Here is a 2,443-nt window from a genome sequence, read left to right on the forward strand (position 1 = left end):
TAAATAAATCAACACATTATTTTGGAGTTTTTTTTACTTATTGTTTTATACTTAATAAGGAGACAGACTTCACAAATGTATTTTGCCTTAAAATATACCTAAATAATAAATGAATAGACCAGACTTTTCGGCAACAACAATTATGCATATATAAAAAATATATGGGACTCACAAACTTTGTTAGTATTTTTCACATATTTTTATCCCGTTTCAAAAGTTAGTTCCTGCTTAATGCAATATTAAATATCGTATGACAATACCGTACAATCATCATCATCAGCCCACAGACGACCTTATTGAACATAGACGTCCCACAAGGTTCGCCACAATGACCGGACTTGCGCAGTATACAATATAAATATAAACAATGTTATACAATGTCACTCAATTCCATGTTATTTTAATAAATAAATAAATGTTTTACTGTGGGCCTTTCTATTCATAAATAGCCCTTTGAAATATATTTAGCATCATGAGACGGTGGCCGCAATTGTGCACGATAGCGGCATTAGAGGCGCCAGCGATATAATTCAACGAATGACAGTGATGTCTTATCTTTTACAATTAGGTAGAATTACACTATTATTAAATGCAGACAAACTATACACAAGTGTTTAAGTGAAAATCATTGCGCAACTACGGTAAAATGCGCGTTACGTCAACTGTTTTTATGGAATTCATTTTATCCTTATTCTATATATCCATATTATATGTATATATATATACCTAGGGAGGTCAAGAAGTTCGCGGAATGAGAGGGAAGGAACTTAAGATTAAACTCCAAACTATTTTTCCTTCTCAATATATTCTCCTTATATCTAATACATTTTTTGGATCTCACAAATAATTTGTTTATACCGTCGAAAAAAAATGATTTATCTTTAGTGTCAAAATAGGCCAAAATTGCCGACTTGACTTCTTCATTGTCATCAAATTTCTTTCCACGCAGCTCTTTCTTCATTTTTGGAAATAAATAATAGTCACTAGCCAAGTCTGCACTGTAAGATGGGTGATTCAATAATTCGAAGCCACAACGGTTAATGGAAGCCGTCGCAACATTGCACGTGTGAACAGGTGCGTTGTCGTGCAAAAGGAGCAGACCTTTTGACAGTTTTTCTCTTCTTTTTTCCTTGATGGCTTCTTTCAATCTTTCCCGTAAAGAAACGTAGTACTGTACCGTTATAGTTACACCACGTTCTTTGTAATCGATCAGTAAAATTCCTTTTGTATCCCAAAAGACAGTTGCCTGGATCTTTCAGGCTGATTGTGCCGCTTTGAACTTCTTTGGCGGAGATGTGCCTTTTTTATGCCACTGTATCGACTCTTGCTTTGTTTCAGGTTCATAGTGGTGAACCCAAGTTTCATCTCCGATGACGATCTGGTCCAAAACTTCTTCAGTTCTCTCTCCACAGAGCTCTAAAAACTGACGAGAGCACTCGACACGGTGGCGTTTTTGAAGTGGCGTGAGCATTTTTGGAACCCATCTTGCACTGACCTTAGTCATCCCAAGATGATGATGTAGGATATTTGAAATAGTCGATTCGGATATTCCAACCATTGCTGCAAGTTGTTTCTTGTTAAGGCGGGCATCTTCCAACACAATTTTTTCTATTTTTTCGACGATTTTCGGTGTGGTGGGTCGTCTTCAATGGATTTTTGTCCTTGTTTGAAAAGACCATGCCACTTGTAAACCATGGTTTTACCAGGGGCAGAGTCCGCATCTCTTGAAAAATAGTCTGAGCCGATTTTCCTTGCTTGGTAAGGAAGTTAATAACGGCGCGGTGTTCAATTTTCTCCATACTGGCTGACCTCTACCCGATTCAGTTGTTTGCAGGTCGATAACTCAAAAGGTAATGACCCAATTAAGTTAAAATTTGGTATAACTATATACTCTTATTGAGTTGCTTAACTAGTGCCTATTTGGACGAGAAAACTAACCACTTCTTCCGCGAGCTTTTTGACCTCCACTCGTATATATAAATTTAATCATAGTACTGAAGAAATTGATAGAAACAGAAACATTTCCTGTAATACAATGAGAGTGTGTGATTAGCTTTTATTACTTGGTATTTACCAATATAACTGCTTACATCAAATGTTGCAACATTAAAGTTCTAATATGGTGGCTAAAAAGCTACATTTTCTAAGTAAGTAGTTTCCCGCTTTCTCTTGTCCAACTTGAATCGGTATCCAGGACTAACTCAATTAAAAGGAACTCTTCAACGATCAACAGCACAGACATGCCTTAGACAATTCCTTCCGGTTCCACCCGATCCACTAACCCTGCTATTAGACGTCTGCAGCTCTGTAGTAGCTAAATTCGTTGAGTATCTTCTATTCACTATTCTTGTGAGTACTTAAGTTTAAAGCTCTTCGATACCACACAAACAAAAGTACCCTTAAGTTGAATTAAATCGCTAAAATGTCTTCTTATTGGTGAACT

The 2,443-nt window shown here is 36.6% G+C and overlaps 1 protein-coding gene across 1 annotated transcript; it reads right to left on the reverse strand.

Moving 5' to 3' along the window:
• Nucleotides 1-1,255: 1,255 nt before the first annotated feature.
• LOC119629382 (uncharacterized) lies at nt 1,256-1,558 on the reverse strand. Its single transcript, XM_038015063.1, has one exon. It carries the CDS (start codon nt 1,556-1,558, stop codon nt 1,256-1,258), a length of 303 nt encoding a protein of 100 aa, XP_037870991.1.
• Between the last annotated feature and the right edge of the window lie 885 nt (nt 1,559-2,443).

Source organism: Bombyx mori, chromosome 13, assembly GCF_030269925.1.
Source record: "Bombyx mori chromosome 13, ASM3026992v2".
Lineage (NCBI taxonomy): Eukaryota > Metazoa > Arthropoda > Insecta > Lepidoptera > Bombycidae > Bombyx > Bombyx mori.